Source organism: Sturnira hondurensis, unplaced genomic scaffold (assembly GCF_014824575.4).
Source record: "Sturnira hondurensis isolate 20B ecotype Veracruz unplaced genomic scaffold, ASM1482457v3 Scaffold0024498, whole genome shotgun sequence".
Lineage (NCBI taxonomy): Eukaryota > Metazoa > Chordata > Mammalia > Chiroptera > Phyllostomidae > Sturnira > Sturnira hondurensis.
In genome coordinates this window covers 25,252-53,099 of record NW_028097129.1, presented here as the reverse complement: position 1 = coordinate 53,099, position 27,848 = coordinate 25,252, and the positions used below count along the sequence as shown (strand labels likewise).

The 27,848-nt window shown below is 43.5% G+C and overlaps 1 protein-coding gene and 1 pseudogene across 5 annotated transcripts in view; one reads left to right on the top strand and one right to left on the bottom strand.

Annotated features, from left to right (window-relative positions):
- The window catches only part of SLC41A3 (solute carrier family 41 member 3), a 73,117-nt gene extending 45,673 nt beyond the window's left edge, over window positions 1-27,444 (top strand). For 3 of the 5 annotated variants that reach the window (XM_037038565.1, XM_037038567.1, XM_037038564.1), the window contains 8 exons: window positions 3,487-3,558; window positions 8,821-8,965; window positions 12,041-12,187; window positions 14,474-14,618; window positions 15,784-15,863; window positions 17,892-18,026; window positions 24,932-25,080; window positions 26,331-27,444. In XM_037038565.1, coding sequence (XP_036894460.1) covers window positions 3,487-3,558; window positions 8,821-8,965; window positions 12,041-12,187; window positions 14,474-14,618; window positions 15,784-15,863; window positions 17,892-18,026; window positions 24,932-25,080; window positions 26,331-26,540 — 1,083 coding nt within the window. In that variant the 3' untranslated portion in view covers window positions 26,541-27,444. The remainder of the gene's footprint in view (window positions 1-3,486; window positions 3,559-8,820; window positions 8,966-12,040; window positions 12,188-14,473; window positions 14,619-15,783; window positions 15,864-17,891; window positions 18,027-24,931; window positions 25,081-26,330) is intronic. The other 2 variants (XM_037038566.1, XM_037038568.1) reach the window with 2 other exon arrangements.
- On the bottom strand, window positions 22,652-23,282 carry LOC118981743 (60S ribosomal protein L23-like; annotated as a pseudogene).
- Window positions 27,445-27,848: the final 404 nt, after the last annotated feature.

The window sequence follows — 27,848 nt, the reverse complement described above, 5'->3', positions numbered from 1 at the left end:
GCTCTTAGAGAAAAAAATTAAATTAATAAATGTTGAAAGAAAGGCAGAAATATAAAATCACCATTAGAATACCACAGTTGCAAGCAAATATCATTGTTGCAAGCAAAATCTGCTGATGAAGTAGTAGGTAGCACTTTTAGGAGAAATAGGATCTTTGCATAGCCTCTAAGTATATCCCCAAATATTTGTGAATGCTGTGGTAGTTTTAGCACATTTTCTCAAACCTTTGAAATGCAGTCCTCTAGGAGGTAAAGTTCAGTTCCCCTTTCCCTGAGTATGGACTGGACTTAATGACTCCTAATTAATAGAATATGGGAAGGGAAAATAGTTAAGTTCACAGTGGAGAATCCTGGCAGATAGCTTCCCCAGTGAACAAGGTTAACATCACTTGTGATCAGCCATGTTGGTGTCATGTACCCCTGGATACTAAAGAGAAGATCACTTCGCCTCTGCACTCTTTTGCCTCAGAACCCATAATCTCGGTTTAATCATGAGCAAACACCTGACAAACCCAAGTGAAGAGCACTCTGCAAAATATTTGACCAGTGTTCTTCAAAGGGGTTGGGGTCATGAAAGACAACAAAAGGTGAGGAACTTTCACAGATTGAAGGAGACCAAGAAGACAGTGATAATTAAATTCAGTGGGCCATCCTGATTTATTTCCTGAAACAGAAAAAGACGTTAGTGAAAAACTGGGGAAGTCCAGATACATTCTGTTGTTTAGTCAATAGTGTCATACCAATCAGTGTTAATGTCTTAGTAGTTAATGATTGCCCCGTGGTTATATAAGATGTTAACATCAGGAGAAGCTGGAGGAAAGCTATAGGGGAAACTGTTAACTTTGGAACAAGTTAAAAGAGTGTCTTTCCCTACTCCAATTTGGGTAAGGAGAAGAATAGCAAAACTTTGTTCCCTCATTCCTCCATCTTAACCCAATAAATATACATATATTTTGTTATTAGAAAAAATACACAAAGCAGTGACTAACGTTTTTTGCTGCTCCTGAAGATATAACTTACTGGGTAAGTCGGGATCCTGGTGGGAAAGAGGTGGCACACAAATTGGATTTGAACAGAGTTTAGTGAGTTCATGCACCAAATTGTGGGCAAGGGAATGACAAACCAAAAAGGGACAATGAAACACCCCAGGACTGGCAACAATAGAAAGTAATCACTCAAGGTCTAAAGGGGTAGGAGGTGGGGATTTTTTCCCCAGAACTGGGGATACCTGAGCCTGTAGCTGTAGGAGAGGGCCGTCTGGCTGGAGCTGCAGGTCTGGGTGGGGGAACACAGCCACTAGCCAGTGAGAAGGGTAGAGAGATACACCCCCCCCCCAACCTCACTCTTCTGGCCCTCCAGTATCTTTCCATGGCTCCCCATTGGCCAGAACCACGCAGAAATAATACCACAAGGGAACTGGTACATGTAGCCATACAGGTCAGTCTTCTAGGCACAACCCAGAACCAGAGAGGTGCCTGGAGAATATCCATCACACTATGGATATTCAGTGAATCAGTGAAAGCAGACTGTTTGATGCACAGTGAGAAAAATTTTAGAAAATCTAGAACTGAGAAAGGATTCCATAGGATTTCTCATAGAAACCGATGCTTAGGAGATAAAAGAGATTTAAAATGTGTAAGTATATGTAATCAAATACACATTTAGGAAGGGCTTTCTCTAACCTCTTCTGTTGACATGGGTGTGGATTGATGTCTGTAAAAGATGCTCCAACCTCCCACAAAATTTCTCTTTGTAGTCTTAGCAAAAAGCCACCAAGCCTGTGCTTATTTAGACTGGTGCTGCTCCTCAGGCTCTTACCCTGATATTTCTAGGACCACCATTTAGGGTTAAGATATGTCCCTCTATCTTGATGGAGACCTGCCTCCAGGTCTCCTGGAGGATTCCTACCTGTGGTTTATCCTGATGGCCTTGTGGGCTTGCTGCAACCTCACCATCCCGTTCTGCTCCCTCCCCTCCTTTGCCACTCGGGTTAGTCCTTCACAGTCCTGGAAAGTGGGTCCTCTAATGGTCTTTAACTCCACACCAAATTCCACCACCATCCTGGATGATTTCAGCATTCACATGTATAATTCATTCAAAACACAAGCCTCTCAATTTGGGGACAGCTTTAGCTCCCCTGACCTTCACTTGCATTCCACACAGCTGCCCATTCCTATCTCCTGGCCTAGAAATGCTTCTAGATGCTCCAAAATCCTAGTTCCTTAACATGCTACCTCTTCCCAGTTTCTTTCCCTCTGGCACTCTTCTTTCCTCCTCTCTGTGAGATATCCAAGCTTCCTTAACCTTCTACTCCCTGTTCTGCAACATACCTCTGGACACCAGCAGATACCTTCACACAGAAAAACGGCTGTTGCATGGGTCATACAGGTTATAGAATTGTACATTTTAAACATTTTATAGAGATGGAAATAAAATGTCTTGAGAAAGGAATACTTTTCAGATTCATACTCAGGGGTCTTAAGCCGGCAACAAGTCCTTTATCTGATAAGAGCAGCACCAGCCTTGGAATTGGTTGATTGACAGGAAACACTGAGTCCCAGGAGTACACAGTGCAGGCTTGTAGCAGAGAAGAGGGATGAACCTGCTGGCCTCGTGTTTTGGGTGCATTTTGGAGTCTGCAGCTATATTCTGCTCTACTTTGTGTCTTTGTTCCTTGAAGTGGGTATTTGTCTGTGGGAAGAGGTGACTCAGTCTCCGTCTCCGAGATATATCCCAGACATTTGTCATACTGAAGACAAAAAGCATGCCCCCCTTATTTGTGCAAAGAAATGTGATTATATTTTTTCCAGTGGTGTTTAGGAACTTAACTCATTACAAAGGAACTAGGAAATATATTTGTTTTGAAACTTTTTCTTATCTACGTATTGAATTTTGCTGGCAATGCTATGATATTTGGAGCTGACTACCATTTCTAAAGGAGAAAATTGTATTTCTGATCCTGTTTTTTTTTAATCCTAAGAGAAGAGAGACTTAAATGCATATCTGAAACAGGATCATTTGCAGATATAAAGTTGGGGTGGTTGGTTGTCCTTTGAAATGTGACTCACTGGAGTGGAAAGAAGAGACCTGCAGGTGTTTGGGAGAACGTGGCGAAAGGTCTGGCTCAGGGCACAGGCCAGGTTCACAGAGACATCCCTCCCTTTTGGTCTGTGGGTGAACTTGGCAGTAAGGTGGCCCTGAAATTGTGGGTGACATGCTTGTTTGCATGTGTGCATGTATATATGTGTGTGCATTTCACACTTGGGAATTGGGGAGTCATGGCTCATGGCACCATCTGATTCTTAAAGATATCTTTACCTCTTTACTCTTGAGTCACTCTTTGGAAAGCTGATCAGAATAATTTGTTTTGATTACAGTGAAATGGTATTTGCTGATTACTCTTCCGATGGACTGCCTTTTCTAATAAGGACTGACTTAGTTTTGGACCTAACCATGCTTACCCTTTGCCCCTTTCTTTCCATGCTAGGTCAATACTGGGCAAATTGATGACCTCCAGAAGCAACATAGAGTCATCAGCAGTAACCTCGCCCTCATTCAGGTGACTTTTCCTTTTGTCTGATTGATGGATCCCTTCCCCGCTTTTGAATCTGCAGCCAGGCCCACTCCAGGTAGCAAGCGTGAGGGCAAAGTGAGCCCTTATCCCTGTGCTCTGGACTGAATTTTGGCAATAAGAGTCACTCATTCAGTCCCTCCATGCCCACCAGAACACGAGTAGCTGGAGGTTTCTTGAGAGATTCACCTATACTTGTCTACTTCTCTTTCTTGTAGCCTGGGGTGCTAACTGCCTTCTCTTCCTGCTCTACACAAACTGTGCTTGCCAGGGTTGCTGCCATTCCCTTTGATTGCCTTGTGCATGTGATTCTACTTATTTTTTCTGGAGCATCTGTACATCATTCCTACCTGAAAATTCCTCCTTGGCCCCACTGCTGCCTCTCTACCTATTCCTTCTCAGCCTTTACAAGACCTTCTCCTTTGTCCCTTATATACTTCCTGCTTTCAAACATATGCATCCCTCTAGTAGACCCTAGTTGGGTTAGGTGTTCATCTTGTTCATTCAGGAAGCCTGACTCTGAGAGCCTTAGAAGAGAGTGGCTTGTGACTCCTTTCAGAACCTCCTGGGCTTCTCTGGCTGGGGGCAGCCTGTGCCTGCACAAACAACCTAGACTCTGAGATCAGACAGGCCTGGAGTCAAGGCCATTATGTAGTAACTGGTGACATGAGCAGGGCACACAGACTCAATTAGCCATATTTCCGTGTTCATCAGATTAGGAGGATACTGACTTTACCCCTCACCTCGGCTGCTGCTGTCTGTAGCTCTCTAGTGGATATCTCTATCTGCCTGTCTCAAAAGAGCCCTGAAACAATGTAGCCAGATCTGGCTTGTCACCTTCCCTCCTCACACTCAACTGTTCTGAAGTCCCTTAATCAGTCTAGTTTCATGGTTGAAAGCTCACTCTAAGTGTCATCTGGGGACCTTCAGAATCACTTCCACTTACCTGTAAGGTAGGTTATTATGAACTGTGGATCATGGGAGAGGTATGGTGTCTAGCTTGCACACACTAATCAATCACGCTAGCTATGCCTACTGAATATTCTTACCATTTAATCAGTTTAAATCTGAGTCACCTTCAGCTTCTCTGCCCTTTGTCCTTTCAGCCAGTAAATGAGCATCCTACCTCTGAGCTATGCTGGAATCCAGCCCTGCCCTCCTTGCCATAGCCTCTTGGTCCCTTGGCTGAGTGCAGACCTCTTCACTGCTTTAACTGCTTCAGACTTCTTGAGCTTCAGCTCACCTCTGCTTAGCCACCTGAGCAACCTTTTCTAAAATGTAATGCCGATAAGTCCTCTTCTTTTTTAAGCCCTTTTTTTGGTTTCCCAGTCCAAGTGAAACTGGCCTAAAAGGCATTCATGGTCTGGTCCTACCTTCCCCATCAGCTTCATGTCTTGCATATGTGGTTATTTGTCCTTGGAGTGTCCTTTTTTTTTTTGTTCACCTGGCAGGGAAGCCCTTTAAAGACTCCAGTCAGGTCTCAGTTCCAACCTGACACCACGTACAGCTCCTTAGTGCTTTGCATGTATTGCTGGGGCTGTCTTTGTTGTGATTCTGTGTTTAGATGTCTGCCTTCTCCACTTCAGGTCATTTGCATGGGCCTGGACCACCAGTAATATACTATAAGGTATATGGGTAATTTACAGCCAAATTAAGCCTGCAGCTGAAGAAGTTGGGAAATTAAATGAGACACTCATGGCGTTTCTAACAGTGGGTCTGAGCACAGGCAGGTAGTAAATACCTCAGCTACAATTCACTGGTTTTTCTTTTTTATTTTACACCAAATCCTTGTTTGTATATAAGTACATTTCCACATGATTGATTCTTAACAAACATTTATTAAGTCCTGCTCTGGGCCAGCTTTGCACATGGTCCTAATATAAGTGTGCATATAATTTTGTCCCCTCTATTTTTAAAAAGCTGAACATCGAAACAAATTGTGTAGTAAGTTTCACAATCAAACTTTTTAATAACTTCGGCATACTCCATCATGTAAATAGAACCAAGAGTGTTATTTAAAATTGTTAATGTCTAGTAGGGCCTAGAAATTTCCCAGTAAGATTGAAGGGCAGTCATTGAGAGCTGGCCTGGCAGGTCAGTGCAAAGCTCAGCCCTGTCCCACTTCATTTAGCTAGTGGCCTGTCGGTGCACCTGCAGTTGTTTTGAAGCTGCTACTTGATAAATTATACTGCAACAAAAATGTTCTCTTTTTGCACACATTTCTTAAGAGAACTTTTGACAGGTTCACAAGTTATGAACAATTGAAGGCTCCACATTTTTCCCAAAAGCATCACAAAATATTTGATTTCTTAGTACTAAATTATAGGACTAGTATTAATATTTGAAGTATTGGTTTCTCTATAAGCTTACCAGTATTGAAAGTATTTTTCTAAGCCATAGACAATAGATGATGACTTTTCTGTGTTTTTAAAAATAAAAATATTATATTATATATATAATTCTGTAATGTGTACTATTCTCTTAATGATTTCATGAACGAAAATTACTTAAAAAGGCAAATAGTAAACACTTGGGCAAAGCAATTCTAAATATCATTATCATTATGTGTCTTTGTTCACATTTGCAGTTGTTTCCCTGGGAAATGCTAGATTACAAGGTGTATGGGTAATTTACATGTACGTTTTCCTCCAAAATTCCTGTACCAATTTTATAACCATCAATGTATATAAGAGACCACTTTTCCATATATTTGTCAATGTGTATTTTGTTATCAACCTTTACAATTTTAATTTTACCTAATCTGATGAGTCAAAATAGCATATCCTATCTAATCATAGACTCATTCATTCATTTATTTGGTGAGCACAGATGAGGGCTAAAATCCAGGTTCTCTTCTCAGAGCTGAGGACCCCAGCAGAAAATAAGACACTACTTAACTTTCAATAGATGAAAGCTAACAGTGGTTACAAATAAATTAAGATGCCTTCAGATTGTGATTTCATTTAAAATTCCCTGACTACTAGGGAGGCTGACCATCTTTTTGCATGTTTCTTGGCCATTTGTGTTTTCTTTTCTGTGAGTTCCCTGTCCGCCTCCCTTGTGCATCTTTCTATCAGGTTATGTTATTGTTGTTGTCTACTTATAAAATGGACTTAATTATTCTGATACTAATCCTTTATTGTATGTGTTGGATATATTTTCTCCAAGTCTACCTCTGTCTTTGAATTTTGTGTTATTTTGTGTTAAGTCATACTTGGGCTTCAAGTTTATCTATAGTTTATTGATTTTAAATGATGTATTTTTAGTAGTAGTAATTTTAAATCTGAAATATATTTTCTATATTTTCTCTTATTTTACACTTTAGATTTATATATTTTTTCTTTAATCTTCACCCGAGGATATGTTTATTGATTTCAGAGAGATATAGAGACATCGATGAGAGAGGCAAACATCAATTGGTTGCCTCCTGTTTGTGCCCAACTGGGGACTGAACCCTCAACCTTTCGGTGTATTGGGATGAAGCTCCAACCAATCGAGCCACCTGGCCAGGGCACACTTTAAATTTTTATGTTTAGTTATGCATGTTTGTGAATGATATAAGACAGGAATTTTAAAAAATATTTTCCAAACAGATACTCAGTTTCTCTTACTCTGAAATGCCTTTTATCATATTAAATTTTCATATATTCATGATTCTATTTCTGAACTCCATTCTGTCATATTGATCTATTTTTCTGCCAATATACCCTATTTTAATTACTAGCTTTAAAACACATATTGATAATAAATATGCTGAAACTCTCTTTTGGATCTTATTTCTCAAAACTGTTTTGGTTATTTTCACACATCTATTTTTGTGAAATTTGAAATGTGTTAAGTTTCATGCAAAAAATTGTTAGGACTTTGTTTGGAATTATATATGTGATCTTGGAGGGCACTTTTCATCTTTAAAGGACTAACTCGCCCCATCTATATATATCGTAGAATTCTTAGTTTATTCAACCTTCTTTAATAACACAACCTGTTTCTGCCAAGATGTTTTCGACTACTGAGAGCAGATGCCAATATTAATACTTAGATATGGGCATCCTTGGTACTGTCCTGAGTGGATACAGAGATGTGTCCCCACCTGGATGTATCCCATCTGGATGAGATGGGAACTGCATCTGGGGACAGGAGAGAATGCAGAGAACAGGGCACTAGCATGCAAGGCGAGTGCCAAGGGAGGAAAGGAAAGGGAGAGTTATGGAAAGTGTGCACAAAGGCCTCTGAGCTGTAGCTGAAGACCAGGGAGCATCTCTCTGAGGACAGATCCACAGTTGTGCTGCTGGAAGTTGACACAGACACCAGCCCGCAGTGTGCACGGTATTATGGATGAGATGAGACAAATTCACACAGACTACTGGGTCCTGTGGAGAAAAACGGATGGCGCAGCCACTTTCTCAAGAGGAGAGCACCTTGACCCTTGCCTTGACAGGCTTTTATTGGCTTTCTAATAGCATATATCAAAGAAGGTTTTCATTCATTATGCTTAGATTTGCTTTAGGTAATTACTTTTTACAGATAGCAACAGAAAGGATGTTACTGATTAGTTCTCACAGGTTAACAAGGAAAAAATGTTGCAAACACAAGGGAACAATGAGAGTAATTGGACTAGTTACACTTCAGTCATTGGGAGAATTAGCACAGACTTCAGGAAGTTACTTTAAAGATATGCAGTAATGGGTGGGTGGGCTGGGAAGGGAGTAAAAGACAAAAAACTGTACTTTAACAACAATTAAAATAAAATGTAAAAAAAAAAGATATGCAGTAAGCATTTTCTGCCTTAACTCAGGGTGAAGGAGTTTTAGCAAGAGCAAGTCACAAAGCAGCCTAGGTATAATGCAGGCCTGGTTTCCCATGGGAAAGCCAATCTCTGGGTTTGGCTCCTGTGTGCCACCACACGCCTATGGGCTTTCCCGTAGGGCTGAGCTACAATTGCCATTGCCAGGCAGATCGGTTCCCTACAGAAGGTCACAACCACTTGCCCAGAGCAGTGAAGGAGGAGCTGTGGGTCAGAGCCTGGTGGCCTTGACCAAGGGCTGAGAGCGAGATGAAGAGCTAGATTCTCTGATTGAAGATGACATGGAACAGAAGCGTGGAAAGTAGTAGCTTTCATGGAAATTGGGTTGAAGGAAGGTGTTTGTTTCCCCTGACCTCTCAAGGTCAGAGAGGAGGCATGGTAAAGGGCAGGGAGGGCAGTGATGGTCAGAGGTACCCTTCCTCATGTTTCTGATTTCTGCCTGACAGGTGCAGGCCACCGTCGTGGGGTTCCTGGCTGCTATGTCTGCCCTGCTGCTGGGAGCTGTGTCTAGGGGGAAATTAGACTTTGCCACGATCAAATTGCTGTGTGCCAGCAGCGTCAGCACTGCCTTTCTTGCAGCCTTTGTACTTGGTGAGCTGTGCCCCCACCCAGTCCCCTTCCTCCTCCTACATGGCTGCATATTCCACTTCTCAGAGCTCCACTGTCAGATCTTTGTGCTTTTGATTCTGAAAGATGGAGCACTAATGGTGGAGTCTTGGTGTCCTGCATGGGAATGAGGATGAGCCTGCCAGGTCATGACCCACCTGATGGGCAGGTAGAGAGGACAGTTATCCCCTGCTTGGTTAGGGTGTATGTGCCAAGGGGAGCTGCTAACTTCATTTTTATTCCCTCTGCTTATTTAAAGAACTGGCCTGTGCTCTGCAAACATAGTCATCTATTCATTCATTCATTCATTCATTCGGTCCTTAACCATTTCTCGAGCATAGCTTACATATGGGCCAGTGGTGGGCTCTTCAGTCTGCACTCGTTGTGGAGAGCCGGGCTTGGTCTTTAGCTTAAATTTCATCTCCTCAGAGAGGCATTTCCTATCTACCCTTTCACAAGTACTGTTCTCCGCTCTCCCCTTCCCCACTGCCACCATGCTTTACTGCACCATGCCAGATTCCTTTTAGAACACTTGGGAAACTCTGCATTTATCTTGTGTCTTTGTTCATTTTCTATCTCACCTGCTTGCTACAATGTCAGCTCCTCCAAGCTGGAGGCCCCATCTCCTGTTTTCCATCTGCTGCTCCTATTACACTGCCTGCCACACAGGCAGATGCTTCCTATGTGTTGACAGAAGGTGGAAAAACAAAGGCATTGGCAGACATAATCCTTCCTCAGAGCTCACGTATGTCAGTAGAGAACCAGTTGGCTATGCAGTTATGATAGAATGTCACCCATTCATTATTACTCAGTATTTACTGAGTGCTGCAGGCCAGGCACTGTTACGGTGCTGGGGATGCACTTGTGAGCAAAATGCACAGAGATCCTGTGATGTCTGTATTCCAGTTCAGAGTGAGACATCAGTACGGGAGCATATAGATAACTCTAGTTGAGTGTCAGTTCCTCTTTCTTTCTGAGGCTTTCTCTGATTAGCTCTCTGGAGTAGCCCTGTTCACAGTCATGCTTTATTTTTAAGTATCTTATTCATTTATTTTAAATGCTTGTTCGCTTTCTTGTGTACTGTCTGTTTTTCCATCCAAGAAGCGTGTAAGTGTGAGTACAGAGCCCAGTGGTTTCTTAAAACAGATCCAGGCATATAACCAGCTCTCAAATGTGTGCTGCATGAACAGACTTTATTCTGATTCTATTGTGGATTGTGTGTCTGTGTATATTGCAACATGTGCTAGTGCAATAAGGAGCAAGTGATGACTTTATGAATTGGATTTGTATTTACACTTCTGTCCTGCCCTCTGACTGCCCACAAAACACCTTTGAACTCAGCTCTCTGTAAGTTAATGCAGCTCTCTGTATGTTAATTCAGACAGCTGCTGACTAATGGGCTGACATTCCTGTACCAGGCACATGATTGGGAGGGAGAGGGAGAGGTAAGAGTACAGAAGCCTAGGAGCAGATTCACAAGCTGTGCTTTCCAGGTGTGATGTTTGCAGCTGGTCACATGTCTATGCATGCACATGGGGTGGCACAATTACTCATTCTGGTCAAAGGAAGGACAGGGTGAATATACCAAACCTTCTGAAGAAATAGAGCCCAGAAGATACTTGGCATGAAGTCTTCTCTGAAGACAACACAATCAAATGATTCAGAAGGCCAGCCCTATTCCTGTGGGGCCTTATACAAAATGCCATAGCTCTCCAGTTTACAGAGGAGGAAACTGAGGCCTAGAGATGGGGTAAAGCTCAGCTGCATGGACATAATTGGGGTCATCCAAGGATGTATGGATGGTCAGAAACATGGCCAGTGTCTCACAGTATGACCATGACATGGCTGTGCCATGGATTCAGGTGGTGGTTTTCAATAAGTGCTCTCCATTGGGTGGTGCCCCTATATATAGTCCCAGTGGGATTGTCACAAGACCACCACCTTAGCCATGCAAATTCAGATTCACTTAGAATTTGTATTTTGAAAGAGGTTAAAGTAGCTATGACCTGGTCACAAAATAGGGCACTAATTGTGGCTGGTCGTGGCAGTTTTAAATAAAACAACATTAAGTCCATAATTCTAATTATTTTTAGAGTTACAGAATACTGGGTGAAGTGTTAAAACACCAATATCCAAGATACAAAGTGTCTTTTAAAACCCACATGGGATGCTGTTGGATTAAGTCCCAAGCAGCAGATGGTGACTAGAAGTCCACATATGACTGTTGCCTCAGAACAGAGTCAGAACAGAAAGCAGGACCTGGAGAAGTGGCAGCTCCAGAAAGGTACCTCTCAGGCCTCTAGCTGGGGAGCAGATCTTAAGTGTTGTACCCTAAAATCTATCAGCCCTGCAATCAGAGGCCACACGCTGGCTCCACCCAGTGGTGGCCCTGCGGAGCTCCTCAGTTGGGCCTTTTCCCCAGAGACATGGACCCAGCCACACGCCTTTAGCTTGGGGACACCAGCAGTCATGCTGGGAGTCATGCTGGGCTCCCCAGCACTGCACTATAGTCTGCATGTGCTCCTTCTCCTTCCTTCCCTCTCTTCTGCCATGGGGGCTGCCCTGCATTGCCACCCCTCCCATCTTCCTTCATAGGCTTTGACCCTAACAAACCCTTCACACAGCTAATTCCACCCTGGCAGCTGCTTCTCCATGGACTCCAACAGACATGCAAGGCCATGCTCAGTCCCTGGGGCTCCTACTGCTCAGAAGAGTTTTGGAGCATTTCCCTGATGCATGGGGGTCAGGGGGCAGGGGCTATGAACTTCATGTCTGTAATTCCAAGTGGCTTGGAAGCCAGGAACCACAATGGGTTTGAGTGTGCCATCAAAACTTTCAGGCTGCTCCTTAGCATCATGCCAGAAAGTCACAAAGCAGAGTCCAACACTCTCCCAGCATTTTCAGGTGGTCTGGCTTAAGTCTAGGCTTGTGCTGATAGAGGGGAGTTCATGAGCAGCACCCTGGCCAGCTTGCCATTGTCTGCCACTTCTCAATTGTTTGACTGGTCTTCCTTGGAGTCATTTGATTCCCCAGGCTTTGAGTCTCCTCTCTCCTCTGCAGGAGTGCTGATGGTCTGTGTAGTGATTGGTGCTCGAAAGCTCGGGATCAACCCAGACAATATCGCCACACCCATTGCAGCCAGCCTGGGAGACCTTATCACGTTGTCCATTCTGGCTTTCGTTAGCAACTTCTTCTATAAACACAAAGGTAGGGGGGCCCCCAAGGAGGAGGGGCCCATCAGCAAGGCTGAGTGGGAATGTTTGCACCCAGCCTGCACTATTCAAATCAGGCACCACAGGAAGGAACCTATGGGGTCTGTTATGAAGTCAGAGATCCTTCTTTTACAGAGGCAAAGTCATTGAACAAGTCAAGGCATTCTCCAGCAAGTGCCTCAAGCTCTCCCAGTCATATTAGATAGGATGCAGTGCTCACATCAGCAGGCATATAGGTTGTCCATTTCCTCCTTAGGACCAGGATGTGCGAGGAGGCCAGGGATATCCTGAGGCTGGTCTGGTCACTTCAGCACAGTCTTGCAGGTACTCAGAATTTACTTTGCAAATCAAACATGACTAACCTGCACCTCCTTGTGAAACGCAGTTCACACTGTACACGTGGGAACTGCCCAAGAAGTAGCTCTCAAAGAAGAATGTCTCAGTTACAGGCAGCAGCAGTAGCATTTGCTCTTCTTGTAGTCATGAGGCAGGAGAAGCCAGGGCTCCTCAGCCACGTGCTTAGCATTTAAGGGAGCAGTTTACACATCTTGTAGCAACAGGCCTTCACCAGAGGTCTCTCCAGGTCTGCCATGGAAACACAGAGTTTGCTCATGCCTGTGACACTGTGGCCAGGCAACACCACCCTTGCCTAGAAGGTTATGTCCTTTTGAAATTCAACAGCTGACGACTTTTCTGAGTGTCACATTGTTTACTTTCCACCTGGAAAGTAAACAGTCTCTCCAAGATGACTGTACACAACTGTTTACAGCTAGTAAGCATGGATTCTGAGCGTAGTCAGGACCCAGATGCTTTGGTGCAAGTAGCATATAAATAAATGGGGTGTATGGTGATGAAGACAATGGGGAGTGCTGGGGCATGCAGTGACAGTTAGTGGGAGGAAATGCCCCAGACAAAGGAGCAAGCTGCAGCACAGCTTCAGTTAATCATTGTCCTGTGGGAACATGGACCCAAGGATTTGAGATATCACCCTGTTTTTACATACTGGCAACTGAAGCAGGGCAACAAAACACTTCTGACTTAGAGGGTTCAGGTACCAGGACCCTTTCTGTCTCAGCTCTGGGACTGGCTTCTTGCCATCCTGGGAATTAATTGCCTACCACCAACAATATTTAATGATCTGGGAGATTCTCAAAGTTTATGTCAATGACAATGAAGAGTTAATAATAATATTACCTAATTTTATTTTTAAGCCAAACTGAATTTAAAATAAGATTTGTGTATGAGGTAGTCATATTTTTGTGTGTTTTTGTTTCTTTTTTAGAAAAAGATCCTCTTCATATTTTTTTTTTTTAAAATTGTATTTATTTTTAGAGGGAGGGGTAGGGAGGAGGAGAGAGAGAAACAACAATGTGTGGTTGCCTCTTGCATGCCCCCTACTGGGAACCTGGCATACAACCCAGGCATGTGCCCTGACTGGGAATTGAACCAGTGACCCTTTGGTTCACAGGCCAGCACTCAATACACTGAGCCACACCAGCCAGGGCAGATTAGTCATGTTTGATTTGAAAAATAAATATGAGTCACAGATATCCCCAAACCCTTTCTTTCCACCCCTGCTACACTCCTACTGAAATAGTGTATTTTAACCCACAACTTATTAGATGTTGAATTATTGTTGGATCGTTCATCTCTCCAATTACACTGTGAATTTATCTTGGGTGCACTGGATGGGTGTGGGAGTCATGGCCTAGCATATTGTCAGATAAATCTTCACTGACAAGGTGTGAGCCATCAACTGTCACATCTGCCACTGTAGTCTGGAAGACAAGCCACATGCAGAGCAATGGAAGTATTCACCAGGCTCGGAGAATATGAGGTGGAACCTCTGCTGATGCTTCTGGGGAGTTCTAGAAGAATTAGACTAGGTGTGAAAATGTCCTGAAAGTTGGCATTCCTATAGGCTGCTGTCTCCCATAGTGTTTGATACTTGCTTCGGGCCTACTGGGGTGGGAGGAGGCAGAAGAGGGTATTTAGGAAAATAGCATAACCAGAAGTGAAAGTAAAGGTGTCAGGAATTGAAGACAGAGAGGAGCTTTTCCAGTTGCTTAACAGGATGGAGAAAATACTTTGGAAGGTATGGTAGGACAGTTCACCCTAAACTGATGAGGACAGAAGGGTCTCCTCAGACCTCTAGAGCCTTTAGTTCCCAGCCTACTTCTCATCTCTATAACCCAGGCCTCAGCCCACAAGGCCATGTTGTGTGCTCTGGCCCTGGCCACATGGCTGCATGCATCCCCTTTTTTCTTCTTCTTCTTCCCAGACAGTCAGTTTCTGACTCCAATGGTTTGCATTGGCTTCATGGCCCTGACCCCGGTGTGGGTCCTCATTGCAAAGCAGAATCCACCCATCATGAAGATCCTAAAGTTTGGGTGGTTCCCAATCATCCTAGCAATGGTGATCAGCAGGTGAGTGTGAATTGGGGTCTCTGCCCTTTCTCCGCTTCCCCATGCCATTCCCTGGCTGTGTTCAAGAGAGTGGTGTGAGGGCCAAGGAACCCCTGGAGGAAGGTGAGGCTCACTTCCCCGTGGCCTTGGTTGGAGTGAACTGCAGATGTGGGCTCCTTCCCTAATTCCCAGTGCTGGTTGTCATACCTCTTTACCCTTCATCTCTATTTTTCTGACCAAGAACCCTAAACTTGTTTGTTCTGGGAGGCAGTCTTATTTACAGTTGCCAGAGCACCAGAGAGCCAGGAAGAGCTGAATATGGAAACATCAGATAAGTGTACCAGTGCCATGGCTCCTGCCCTGTCTTGGTGCTGTGGGATATTGGTCTTCATTTCCCTGCTGCCACAGCTGTCACTGGCCTGGCCCCCTGGCTAGGCTGCAGGGATTCCCTCACTTGTCCTGAAGACAGTGACTGTGTGAACACCATTTCACAGCTGGATGCTGGTGGGACCTAAAGGGGCTGAAGGATTAGTTTTCGTGTAGCCTTGGGCCTTTAGCTGAGCCCAGGTCTTCTACCCTCCAGCCTTGTTCTCAAGGGCCCTTCCCACTAGCAGACCCTGATGGGAGCCACCCTGGTCCTTTCTGGTGTGCTTTTCTAACTTTGACTCTCAGATAGGAGAAACTATAGTCTAGGTATCTTTGTGTCTAGGTTCCTTACACAAATTGATTTCACTTCTTTAAGGCTCTATGGGTGGGGCAGCCTGTGCCAAACTACAGGGACTGGTGGGAGTAAGGTCTTGCTGCAGCATCTTCCAAGAACAAGGAGATGATACTCATGCAGGTGTGTTTTCTGCTAAGGAGCAACTCAGTTGCTGTTCAGAGGTTCTCATAAGACAGAGCCAGCCAGCTAAGAGGCCTCAGAAAGGAGTTTGTTGCATTTAGTGGACATTATCTGAAGGGCCTTATAGAACAGGTAAGACTAGACTAGAGATAAAAATGCATGTGTGGGGTGCAGAGGACACTGGAGAGACCAGACTGGCTATAACAGGGATTTTGCATAGGGGTAAGGAAAGTGTTTGCTAAGATGAAAAGATAACCTGATTAGGCAGTTTATTTAGATAATATTTACAAGGCCACTTACAAGTCTAAACTCTAATCATTTGACTGCCATTTGTTCTCTTCCCAGTTTCGGAGGGCTCATCTTGAACAAAACCATTTCTAAAGAGCAGTACAAAGGAATGGCCATATTTACTCCCATCATATGTGGTAGGTATTGGTAGTCCCCATCACCTCAGGTCCTTGAACTGTGTTGGCCCCCTGGGCCCAGGTGGTGGGACCTGAGTGGCAGTGATGTCAGAGGTCTGGTCCCAGGCTCTCAGAGGCAGAGTTAGAAAACCGGGTGCTCAGAGACTACTGAGGCTGATTTTCCTCAGGTAGAAGGAGACCCCGTGAGAGAAGCCATGCCCATTGTTCCACCAGATCCCATGCTGCTCCTCATAGGGGCCACTGAGCTTTCCCACAGAGCTTGAATGCACACAGAATTTAACCCAGGGTTCTCTGGCACCAGCAGAATGAATGTGGCTTTCAGAACTAGAGTGTTGACCTCTCATGGTCTCTCTTTTATCTTTAGTTTAGATTCATTGGTGACATTTAAAACTCAGACATTTACACAAAAATATGTATTTCTATCTTTTCGAAAAGCAAATCTATAACAATACTGGGTTTACATTGGGGGTAGGGCAGGAATCAGCTACCACTGAGACAGGACTTATGCTGTTCAATTTGCCTCAGTTTCCTCCATTTCCTGTTGTATTCCATGTAACTCTTCACTGATTCGTTTTCTAGACTTAGATCCTGTGAGCATTTGTGTGAGAATCCCCCTTTTAATCAAAGCTTGGTATGAATCTGGTTTCTGGAAAGGCTCTGTAAATGGGACCAGTGGCCAGGGGAGGAACCAAACATGGTAACTGATTGCACAGTTTGCATGGTGCCCAGGCTCTGGCGTTCTGGGTCTTCATAAAAAGGCTTCAGAGGTTCTTGGGCCAGCCTCCCTCTCTCCACTTCAATGGGAACTCAGGCTTGTGTTCCTTGCATGTCAGTAGGCCACCCAATAGGCCTGTACCTTGACAGAGCCCATAGGGCCCATTCCCAGCACAAGGGCTGGCCACTCAGTGAGGACAGCAACAGCTAGGTCAGGTACAGATGGCCATAAGCTTGGAAAGATATCCTTGGATGGCATCAACTCAAATACCTATAGGGGTCAAGCAAGCAATTTGAATGAGTTAATTAGGTAAGACAAGAGCTAGGCAGTAAGGGCATGTGTTTCTAGGGTGAAGGGAGTAGTGCCTGTTTATCTCTGGCCCCTTGTTACCTGGTAGGCACTAAGGTCTAGGGTTGTTTGAGCTGAGTTTTCAGGAAAAGCTGGAAATCTGTATTAAAGATCTATTTTGTAAGTGCTGCCAATTAATTTGAGTTACTTTTTAAATCATTTGTGGGCAAGGCAAAATAGATCTGTAACCATCCTCTGCCCACAGACCTTTTTTGCATCTTCTGGAAGCTGAAGGCAGTTGGTCTTTGCCCCCGGAGATTCCTGGGATACATCTGGCCCAGTGAGAGATTGTTCTCCACAGAGCTGAAGAAATAGAATTGGGCCAACCCAACTCAGTCTCAAAAGGAGATGGTTGCTATCAGTGGTCCTTGTTCTCTGCCAACCCCAACGTCTGTCCCTGCACGGAGCTCATCATGGCACTGGACACATCATCAGCTCCCTGTGGAAGCCAGGAGCCTCAGCAATAAGCCCCAGCTCTGTCACCATATGATCACCTCTCCTCCCTTGCTGATCTTGCCCACTGTTCCCTTTCCTTCCTACCTTGAGGTGAAAATCCCTTTCCCCCCCTCATATATTCCAGTCTGTAGTCTGGTTCCTGTCACTTCCTCCAACTTTGAGTACCTTATCAAGATGTTCTCTCATAGACCAAGTCATCTGCTCTCCTCCCTCTCTTGCCCTCCCTTTTTTCCTGAATTTCCTACCTTCCCACCATTCATTCTCCCTCTACCCAAAAATGTGTACTGAGGATCTACTTTGCCCCACTTTCTTTACCCAAAGAGCTGTCAAGATGATGCATTTACTACCTGACACCAAACAAGATCTGTGATTAAGTGAGAAGGAGTGTAAGGAGATCAAGTGCTGAATCAGTCAAGGAAGAATTCTTGGAGGAAGTAAACTTAAAATAAGGGATAGAATTCAAAGACTGGCATAAAGGAGGGAAAACAAGATTCTTTTTCTCCTCACAGGTGTTGGTGGCAATCTGGTAGCCATTCAGACCAGCCGGATATCCACCTATCTGCACATGTGGAGCACACCTGGGGTCCTACCCTTCTGGATGAAAAAAATCTGGCCTAACCCATGCTCCACTTTCTGTACTTCAGGTAGGTCTGATATCCTTCAGAGGCCATTTGGCCATTTCTTTGAACAAGTGAAAATTAATGTCATTGAAATGTGGTGTTTATAACAATGATGTCTAAGACCATTGCTGACCTCAACACAGATCATCTTCAAAGACACAGCCCATTCTCCCAGACACCTGACTCCCCCCCTCTGCCTGTAGTTGATTGATTCATTCAGTCAAATATTTATCAAATGTCTATTGGGTACTAGGTGTCAGGTTACAATGGTGACAGAGAAAGTTGCTTCTTGACCTTCATGTATGTATGTGTGTGTGTGTGTGTGTGTGTGTGTATGATCTAGAAGAATAGGTGAACACACCAAAAATTAAAACATAATTACAAAAAGAATGATAGGAAATATATTCGGGGTTAGAAAGCTCCTCTGTGAGGATGAGCATGGGTTGGTTGGGGATGAGGCATGCTGAAACAGGAGGAGTATTTGAGGCAGAGGGGACAGCCTGAGCAGAGGCCGAAAGGCAGGATGGAGCTTATTAGCAAGTTTGAAGAACTCAAAGGCCAGTGAGACCTGAGCATAAGGAGCAAGGGAGAGGATGAAGGGAACTGAGGCCAGAAAGATAGAGAGGAGTTAATCACCTTGGGCCTTGTAGCTTGAGAAAGGTGACTGGAATTTATTCTAAGAACCATTGGAAATCACTGGAGGTGTTTCATCTTTTTCTTGCTTTTAAAAAATGGATCTTTCTCCAATTACATTTTCTTTTACCATTTCCTTTCTGTTTCAAGAACTGCATTTAGTCATTCTTTTGGGGTAGGTCTGCTGGTACATTCCTGAAGGATACTTTCATGGGATATAACTTTGAGGGTTAATAGTTAAACACTTGAAAAATATGCCACTCTTCTGACCTTGTTTTCTGATGAGAAATTGCCATCATTTGAATTGCTTATTATATACATGAGGTATCATTTATTTCACTGTTGCTTATTTTCTTTATAGTCTTAGTGTTATGATGTGCATTGGTCTGGATTTCTTTGGGGTTACCCTACTTGGTACCTGGATACATAGTATGTTTTGCCAAATTTGGGAAATTTTAAGCCATTATTTCTTTAAATACTTTTACAGTCCCACTCTTTTTTTGTTTCCTTCTGGTGTTCTGATGAGGCCAATGTTTTATCTTTTGTGATAGTCCTACAGTCTCTGAGGTCCTCTTTATTTTTTCCCAGTACATATAACTCTCTGTTATTTAGATTGGCTAATTTCTATAGTTTTTTTCATCACATTTATTCATTCTTTCCTCTGTCCTCTCCATTCTGCTATTGATGCTTTCATTGAGTTCTTTGGATTTTTTGGCTATTGTATTTTTTTAACACAGTTCTCAAATTTCCATATGGTTCTTTTTTATCTCTTCTGAGATTTTTCTATTTTTACCATGTGTTTCATGTGTGTTTGTAATTGCTATCACCCCGATAAACCTAGTAACATTTGTCACCATACATGGTACAATATTAAAATGACATTTTAAAAATGGATTCAGTAAAATCACTTCCGCATAAGTCTGCCATTTGTGTCATCTTAGTGTTAGTGTCTGTTCTCATTTACTTGAGATATTTCTTGCTGTAACGAGTGATTTTACATTGAATCACAGACATTTGGAGTATTATGTTATAAGACTCTGGATCTTATGTGACACTCGGGGAAAAGGATTGCACTGCTTTTCCTTCCTGCCAGGCAGGAGTGAAAGTCCAGGTTCCCTGGCCTTCTCCAGTGATGCCCTAAGGAAGAAGGAGCACCTCCTTATCCTAGCAGTGTAAGAGTCCATGTTCCTCTGACAGCACTTTTGCTTGGAGGTAGAGGGTTGCCTTATTATTGCTCCCACGTGGCCTTCACTGATATGGTGAGTGTGTGGCAGAGGGTCTTCATTACCACTAGGCAGAGTACCACTTATTTTCTATTACTCTGCCTTCTCTTATATGACTTCATTCAAAAGGTGTGAATACTAACATTCCATCTGGATTAGGGCAGAGAGAAGTCCAGGCTACTCACTTGGCCTTTGCTGATAAAGGTGGGGCTGCTGTGGTATTTGGCTAGAATAAAGTGGTTATTGTCTAAGAATTTCTGTTTTGCTAGGCTGCCCCTTTTCTGGGCCTTGTGCTATAGAAAGCAAACTTCTGTTGAGTCTTTTTGGTCAGTACCCATTGGTAACTAAATTCTCTGGCATACAGTCTCAGGTATAGGAGGCCCCCCCACAAAACCTAATTTGGGGAACAATACCATGTTGTTCCCTGGACCCTGAGGTTCCTAGGCAGCTTGCCTTTTTTTCCACCTTTCAGAATCTTCTTATGTTTGTTTTTTTAATATATTTTTTTGATTATGCCATTACAGTTGTCCTATTCCCCCCTTTCATTCCCCTCCACCCTGCACACCCCTCCCCCACCAGTCCCCCCCTTTCATTTATGTCCATGTGTCACAAGTTCTTTAGATTCTATATTTCCCCTACTATTCTTGCCCTCCCCCCTCTCTATTTTCTACCTACCATCTATTCTACTTATTCTGTACCTTCTCCCCCCTTCTTCTCCTCCCACTTCTGTGTTGCTAACCCTCAATGTGATGTCCATTTCTATGGTTCTGCTCCTGATCTAGCTGTCCTCTTAGTTTGCTTTTGTTTTAGGTGTGGTTGTTAATAACTGACTTTGCTGTCCTTTCACTGTTACTATTTTTATCTTCTTTTTCTTAGATAAGTGCCTTTAGCATTTCATATAATAAGGGCTTGGTGATGATGAACTCCTTGAACTTGACCTTATCTGAAAAGCACTTTATCTGCCCTTCCATTATAAATGAAAGCTTTGCTGGATAAAGCAATCTTGGCTGCAGGTCTTTGGATTTCATGACTTGGAATACTTCTTTCCAGCCCCTTCTTTCCTGTAAGATCTCTTATGAGAAATCAGCTGACAGTCTGATGGGTACTCCTTTGTAGGTGGCTGTCCCCTTACCTCTAGCTGCTTCTAGAATTCTCTCCTTCATTTTAATCTTGGCTAATGTAATTCTGATGTGCCTTGGTGTGTTCCTTCTTGGGTCCAACTTCTTTGGGACTCTCTGAGCTTCCTGGATTTCCTGGAAGTCTATTTCCTTTGCCAGACTGGGGAAGTTCTCCTTCATTATTTGTTCAAATAAGTTTTCCACTTATGGCTGTTCCTCTTCCCCTTCTGGTGCCCCTATAATTTAGATGTTGGAACGTTTAAAGATGTCCTGGAGGTTCCTAAGCCTCTCCTCATTTTTTTGAATTCTTGTTTCTTCATTCTTTTCTGTTTAGTCATTTTGTTCTTCCTTCTGATCCACTCCATTGATTTGAGTCCCAGTTTCCTTTCCATCACTATTGGTTTCCTGTGCATTTCCTTTCATTTCAATTAGTTTAGCCTTCATCTGTTCCTCTAATTTGTGACTAAAATCAACCTGTTCTGTGAGCACCCTGATCACCAGTATTTTGAACTGTGCATCTGAAAGGTTAGCTATCTCTTGCTCGCTTAGATTTATTGGCTCTGGGGCTTTGAGCTGTTCTTGAATGGTAATGTTTTGGCCTGTTCGCACCTGTTACAACAAGGAGCGGAGCCTTAGGTGTTCACTAGGGCGGGGCAACCCAGGTTGCTGGGTTGTGATGCTGTATGTGAGGGCGGGGTCAGAGAGGGTCAATGGCGCTTGTTCTGCTCTCAGATTTTTGTCCCCTCTGCCTCTTCCCACACCAAATTGGGCCCTTCTAGTGCTGGTTCCCAGGTGTATGGGCTTGTGTACCCTCTAGGACTCTGTGGGTCTCTTCAACAAACTTTCTGTCAGCCTGGTAGCTTCTCCCAGCACCTCAGCCCCAAAAGTCTTTCCAACTGGTGCTTTCAGGCTCTAATTCCCTTCGCTGGGGCCCTAGCCTGAGTGGTCTGTCTCACTGCTTGCTCATTTGCTTGGTTTATCTGCGTGTGAATGTGTGACCACGGTCAGCCTGCTGCCTTGCACCCTCACTGGGTCCGCCTGTTGCCACCCCATGCCTGGGATCTGCCAGCCACAGTTTCCTGCCTGACCCTGCTCTGCCACTGACTCCTCCCCTCTTACCAGTCTGGCTGAATGGTTAGTTGTTGGACTTCCATACAGTTCAATTTTCTGGGTTTTGGCTTCATTTTTGTTACTAAAACTTTGTTGTCTTTAAACTTGGTTGTGCGAGGAAGCACAGTGTTTCCACCTACATCTCCACCTTGGCCGGAAGTCTTAATTTTATTTTTTATTTCACTGATTATGCCTTTACAGTTGTCCCATTCCCCCCCCCCCCGCTTCATTCCCCTCCATGCTGCATACCCTTTCCCCCACATTCCCCTCTTTAGTTCATGTCCATGTTTCATAAGTTCTTTAGCTTCTACATTTCCCATACTCCTCTTGCCCTCTCACTGTCTATTTTCCCCCATTGTCTATGCTACTTATTCTCTTTATCCGCACAGTGTTTCCTCCTATGCCTCCATCTTGGCCGGAAGTCTTGTGTTTGTTTTTATGTTATATAAAAACAAACATTATATCATTTTATAGTTATATAAACATTTTATATTATATAAAAACAAACATAAGAAGATTCTGAAAGCAGGGTTTTTAGTTGTATTTAGTGAGAAGAACAGGAATAAGTGTGTCTGTTTCATCTTGTCTAGGATGGAAGTCACTATTATAATTTGACTTCCATTTGTATATAGAAAAAGTATGTACTTTCTTTTCTGGGGGGAGAGGAATAATTTTTAATTTTTTTTTTCTTTACAAATACACTAGAGAATTGTTCAGTGCTTCCAGTATTGGTTGCAATCCTGGGCCACGAATCTGCACACTCCTTTGCAACTTGTCCTGTGATGGCAGAACCTTTCATTTCACCTGTATTGTTTATTGTAGCCTCTGTATTATCTTCAAAGTAAAGAAACACACAGTCTTTTCTCCAGTATGACTTTTGTTGTCAAATCACTACTGCTGGTCATAGTCATAGTCAAATTACTATGACTTTTGTTGTCAAATTACTACAAATTATTACCTTCTTTCTGAGCTCCGGTTTGCCTTTTTTGATGGTGGCCATCACCATGTCACCCATACCAGCAGCAGGAGGTCTGTTTAATCATCCCTTGATCTCCTTCACAGAGGTGATATACAGATATTTGGCTCCTGGGTTGTCAGCATAGTCGATCACTGTTCCTACCGGAAGATAGTGATCCAGAAGACAGGGAAATCCAGAATTTTGCAACAGAGGGCCTACCACATCCTCTCTTCGACATCTTGATTGCTGGAAAGAGATAGAAAGCTACTTTCTCTATTATTTAGATACTTGTCTCAGTTCAGGCTGCTATAACAGAAACATAAAACAATAAACAGAAATTTATTTTTTTATAGTTCTGGTGGCTGAAAGTCCATGCTCAAGGCACTAGCAAACCCATGTCTGTTGACGGTCTGCTTCCTGGTTTATAGACAGCTGTCATCTCACTGCGTCCTTATGTGGTTGAAAGGGTGAGAAAGCTTTCTTGGGTCTCTCTTATAAGGGCATGAATCCTGTTCATGAAGATTCTACCATCAGGACCTAATTACTTTACAAAGGCCCCACCTCCAAATATCATCACATTGTGAGTTAGGTTACAACATGGATTTGGGGTGGAAACTGTCTGTAGAATCACCTAAATACTTGCTGAATTCTTTTTTTTTACATTTTTTAAATTTAATTATTGTTCAAGTACAGTTTTCTGTCTTTTACTCCCATCCCAGCCCACCCCGCCCAGTGCTCCCCACCTCCCTCCCATTTCCACCCCTGTTAGTTTTTGTCCATGTGTCCTTTATACTTGTTCATGTGAATCCTTCCCCTTTTCCCCTGAAATTCCCTCCTATCTCTTCTCTGGTCCCTGTCTGCCTGTTCTCTATTTCAGTGTGTTTGGTTATATTTTTTTATGTGGCTGTGTATAAATTTTCTTGGTTTTTATGTCAGCTGGTAATAATAGTTATTTTGCTTACTCTTTAAGTTTTTTGCAACTTGTCTAATTTTTCTACACCTTGTCTAATTTGTCATCCTAAATAGATTTTGGTGCTCTTGTGTGTTTCCATTCTTTCTCTATATATTATTTTATAGTAGACTTTTCAGCTTCTAAGCTACATATGATTTTTTTTCCTTTTCCTTATGAGGTTGATAATATACATTATATTAACTCATAAGCAAATGAAGACTTACTTTTCATTGAAACTCTTCATGTTTGAAAAACCCATCATATTCACGTGTTATAGTTTTAAAGAGATGGGCAGGGTAAATCACATTTCTTTCAGAGTCTCAAACTCAAAGTGCTAGATCCTGAAGAGAACGATGATCACTCCCACCCACCAATGTGCCAAAGGCCCCATGAGTGCACCACCCTCCCCAGCACGATCACTTAATTCCATGTGCTGAGCTTTTGTTCTTCGACATTCTCAGGGTCTTCCCACCTTAAGCCCCATGCACATTCTCTTTCTTCTGACTATAATATTTTCGCCCCAGAGTCAGAATTTAGCTTAAATGTCATCCCCTTGAGAGAGCATCTCCTTGAGGGAGCTACCTGCAGTAGCTCATTCCCACTAATAGACACTTTATTTTCTATCACATTACCCTGGCTTATTTTATTCCTAGTACTTGTCCCAATTTGAAATGACCTTTCTTGTTTGTTTCTGCTGCTCAATTCCAGTTTTTCTCTCTTCTCTTAAAGTGTCAGCTCCATTAGGGGAGGGATGGGATTATATTCCCATCTACAGAAACATACCTGCAACATAGTCCACCAGGGCTGTGGAAACTACACTTTGGCACATTCAGGAAATAGTGGAATGAATGTGGATGCCTTAAAAAACTGTCACATTTGTAAGTGGCCTCTGCTGTCAGGTAAGTCACGCAACCTCCTTGGTTTATTTATTCCAGAAATCAATTCCATGTCAGCTCGAGTTCTGATCTTTCTGGTGATTCCGGGCCATCTGATTTTCTTCTATGTTATCTACCTGGTGGAAGGCCATTCAGTCCCAAACAGCAAGATCTTTGTGGCATTCTATCTGCTAGCAGGCCTGATCCAGGTAAGGACAGCTGTTGCAGCAGCAAAGCAGCATTCAGTGGTTAGGCAGCTAGCAAGCTTTGTTGTTCCCTGTCCTGAGAGAGATGCTAAGGAGGTGGAGTTGGGTGTTCCTGGGCATGCAGGGCACAGTCCCCATCCGGTTAACTTATTCAAGGCCAAGGGCATGATCCAGACCTAGAGGCCACTTCACACTCCATACTGGATACTCCATACTGCACACTCCACATAGCATACTCCATGTTGCACACTGCATAGGCCACCATCCACACAGTACACTCATTATTCCACCCTTCACAAAGCACAGTTCTTATTTCATACAGCTCACTCCTCACCAGAGGATCAGAGGAGCCATCCTGAAAATGCAGAATGTTACCATGAAGCAAGATCCTGCTGATGAACTGGCCCATGTGCATCACTCAGCACAGATAGGAGGTGGGCAGGGACCACATCCCTGCTGGGGTGTTTCTAAAAGGCATGTGTGGACTTTAGTCAGTGATGGATGGTGATAAGGACATGAAAGATTAAGCTGGTGCCTACTGGTACCTGCCTCAAAGGTTAAGGACACAGCAAACTCTGCCAAGCTGGTTGATTTTCCGGTGTGCCTGGGGCCTCTGCAGGGATTACTGTGGGCATGGTTGGGTAATTGTAAGGGACTAGCATTTTCAAATCCTTGAGTTGTAGCATTTGTAGTCCAGCATGCCTCTGACCCTGAAGAATAGGCTAGGACAGTCTGAGAAACTGTTCTGAGCAGCAGCAGAAAGGGGCTGGGGTCAGCCTACAACAAGAGAGTGAGAAGCCCTGAGACCTGACCAGGGCTGTGTGAACTACCCCATAGCACCTTCAGGAAAGGCCACCCATCCAAAACTACCCATGCAAGGGTCTCCAGAAAACCCAAGCAAGTCTGAGCAACTTTTGTGTCTAAGGTTCCAGGGATATTGAGTGGAGCTGATGCATCAGAGAAGATGAAGGCTAATGAGTAGCAGCAGGTCTGGCTGGCTCTTCAGCATGCTAGGAGCAGGGCCCAACTATAGGGAGGGAGGCTAGGCAAGTATGGAAGAGAGTGAACTTCTTTGGCCCCTGTGTGAGCTCACAGCTGGGTGTCAGACCCCAAGGGAAGCTTGGGGAAGGGAAACTACCTGGGGTTGATATGTCCACATTGGTGTCTGCCCTTAAAATCTGATAGTGTTTCTTAGTGACACTTGACTTTCTGACTTGGTCTTTATCTTTTGTGTCTGCCTGCTCTTATGACAGGTGACAATCCTGCTGTACCTGGCAGAAGTGATGGCTCGGCTGATGTGGCACCAGGCCCTGGATCCTGACAACCACTGTATCCCCTACCTCACAGGGCTAGGGGACCTCCTAGGGACTGTCCTCCTAGCACTCTGCTTTCTTATCAGCTGGTTATTGCAGAGTGAAGCAGAACTGGATAGAATTTCAGGATCAGCACCTGGACCTTCCTAATGAGACCAGGCAGTTCCAGTTAGTCAATAAAATTTTTTCTTACACCAGTGGGGTACAGAATGCAGTTCCTCCTTGGCTGAGTCCTTAGGTCTCCCTGCCTTTAAAGTAACCCTATGTCAGTCAGCTAAGGAGACTGACCCATACACTTTGGCCCTGGCATTGGAAACTGAGTCCATGATGGAGCCTAAAATTAGAAGCACTCTTTGCTTGTGAATGTGACTCCATGTATCTAAGTGCTGGACAAGCTTGTGAATGAGTGCACATAAGTGTAGAGAGCAGGGTACTGGGGCCTAAAGATCCTGAAGGAAGAGGCATGTCCAGTGCACTTTGGGGGATGTGTGGCCCTGTTTCATGCAGTGCAGCCCACTGGGGTAGGGCAGGAAAAAGATCCACATGTGCCCAAGCTTCAGGAATCCCTGAACCTTGGCTTAACTGCTATCTTTACCAGGTTCAGCTCCATGGGCCATTTTTGGTGTGCCCTGCAAAGGTGTGCAGCCCTTCCTAGAATGGGGCTGTTATTCCTGTCACTGCTTTTTTTTCACCTCTTGCTCTTTTCTTTCTTTTTATTTTTTTCTCTAAGAAAAACCTCTATTTAGATTTTAGTGATCAGAAAAGTATAAAATAAAGCATTGAATATATTACATTTGGCATTTTGTGTTTGTAAAAATATTAATGTAGCCACGAGACTTGGATCTATATGTAATAGAAACCCCTGGCATTTCTCTAGTGCAATGTTTGTAATAACTGTAGTCTCCAAGCCTAGAAGAATCAACATTACCAGAGAACTTGTTAGTAATGCAGATTATAAATCTTCCCTTTCCCCAGACCCAGCAATGTTTAACCAGCTGTTCAGGTGGTTCTGATATACTCTTTTATTTGAGAACCACATCTCCAGAACTCTGTCTAAAAAAAAAAATAAATTTATGCCCAGCTGGTGTAGCTCAGTGGATTGAGTGCTGGCCTGCGAACCAAAGGGTCACTGGTTTGATTTCCAGTCAGGGTACATGCTTGGGTATCAGGCCAGGTCCCCAGTAGGGAGCATGCCAGAGGCAAACACACATTGATGTTTCTCTCCCTGTCTTTGTCCCTCCCTTCCCTTCTCTCTAAAAACAAATAAAATCCTTAAAAAAGTATATATATATATATATATATATATATATATATACACACATACACACACACATACATATTCGTGAATTGTTTTTTATAAGCTCATTGTAACAATTTTAGCCATAATTTAACTGAACTAATATATTTCTTTAATTTAGTAACATATTTTGTTGATTATGCTATTACACTGGTCCCATT